This window comes from Sinocyclocheilus rhinocerous, unplaced genomic scaffold (genome assembly GCF_001515625.1).
Source record: "Sinocyclocheilus rhinocerous isolate Xijiao unplaced genomic scaffold, SAMN03320098_v1.1 scaffold942, whole genome shotgun sequence".
In the NCBI taxonomy this organism is placed as follows: Eukaryota; Metazoa; Chordata; class Actinopteri; order Cypriniformes; family Cyprinidae; genus Sinocyclocheilus; species Sinocyclocheilus rhinocerous.
In genome coordinates, this window is record NW_015627890.1 from 2333207 (window position 1) to 2334497 (window position 1291).

The window sequence follows — 1291 nt, forward strand, 5'->3', positions numbered from 1 at the left end:
GTGGGGGCGTGTTTAAACGAGGCGTTTTAGGGGGGCGTGGACCAGTCTTAACTTTTATAAAGAATATCTCTTTGGGTTTGAGACTTTAGTCTTTGCAACTTTAGGGATCTTATCTATTCACAAACAGCTTGTAACACTCCAAAGAGAAAGGAAAACTTGAAATCACATCATATGATCCTTTAAATAATTGTTCTTGTTTTGTTTTCTCACAGGATCCATCCTCTTCATGGGCAGAGTTATGAACCCTGAAGTCATTGAGCCCTTTGACAACTACTTTGACATGTGAAAGCCCAGCAATCGCAATGTGACACTCAACCGAGTTCATGCTTATTTTCAACATCATTCACAGAAAGCAAACTCATCACGTTGCCATGGTTTTCTAAACACACAAGAAAATATTATATAAACAGGATATTTATATGATAAAAGTGATTGTGTTTTGATACTCGTAAGCTTTAACAGCACCAGGAAGTACAGAGCTGTAAATATTTGAAGTCTACTCTATTCACATTCAGTCATGTCTTATTCCACACCAGCATCATTCCTTCCTGTGTTTCTTATCTTGTATATTTGCTATTGTGTTCTGTAGAGAAAAACGTTGATATTTATTGCAAGGATGTGAGCACTTCTCTATATGTAGACTCACTTAATGTCGTTTTCATTTCTTTTCACTCTTTTTTGGTTTTGTACATGGCTGAAGTACTGCTGACATACTAATATGCCTTATTATATGAGTTTTTGATTTAATGAAAGGTTGCGAATGTACAGGTAGTGGAGCGCTGTTGCCATGGAGACTCAGGCGAACCTAGGGAGAGTGCATTTGGTATAAGAGATGAAAAAATACCAGCTGTATTCTCTATTTCAGAAATAAAGATGAATGTCTTCAACTTTTCGTCTTGTGCTCAATTTTAGTGTTGATGCAAAATATATATACAGAAATGTAGGCCTCTATGCTGTTGTTCACACAATGTCAGCACATGGTTTTGATGTCCAAAATAACTTCTATTTAAGACTATAATTGTGCACCTCAAAGACAGAGAATAATTTTATTACTTTACTGACAACAGATGCACTTGATGGCAACAGTTTTCGTCAAATTAATGTCATAGGAAGTTAAAGTAAAGGGAAAATGCATATTGAATCAGGTTTGTAACATTCAAAACGTGTCTGGTGCTCTATTTTGCATGATAAATGTCAATCAGATTATATTTGTCCTTTGCCAAAGCATGAGAAGATGCTCAAAGCAGTGTTCAAACAGAGCAAAGTGTCTACGATAAGAACTGCGTTTCAT

General features: G+C 36.0%; 1 protein-coding gene across 1 annotated transcript in view; it reads left to right on the forward strand.

Annotated features, from left to right (window-relative positions):
• Positions 1-843, forward strand: part of LOC107735309 (neuroserpin-like) — a 22836-nt gene extending 21993 nt beyond the window's left edge. The window contains exon 9 of the mRNA XM_016547037.1: positions 213-843. Coding sequence (XP_016402523.1) covers positions 213-286 — 74 coding nt within the window. The 3' untranslated portion in view covers positions 287-843. The remainder of the gene's footprint in view (positions 1-212) is intronic.
• Positions 844-1291: the final 448 nt, after the last annotated feature.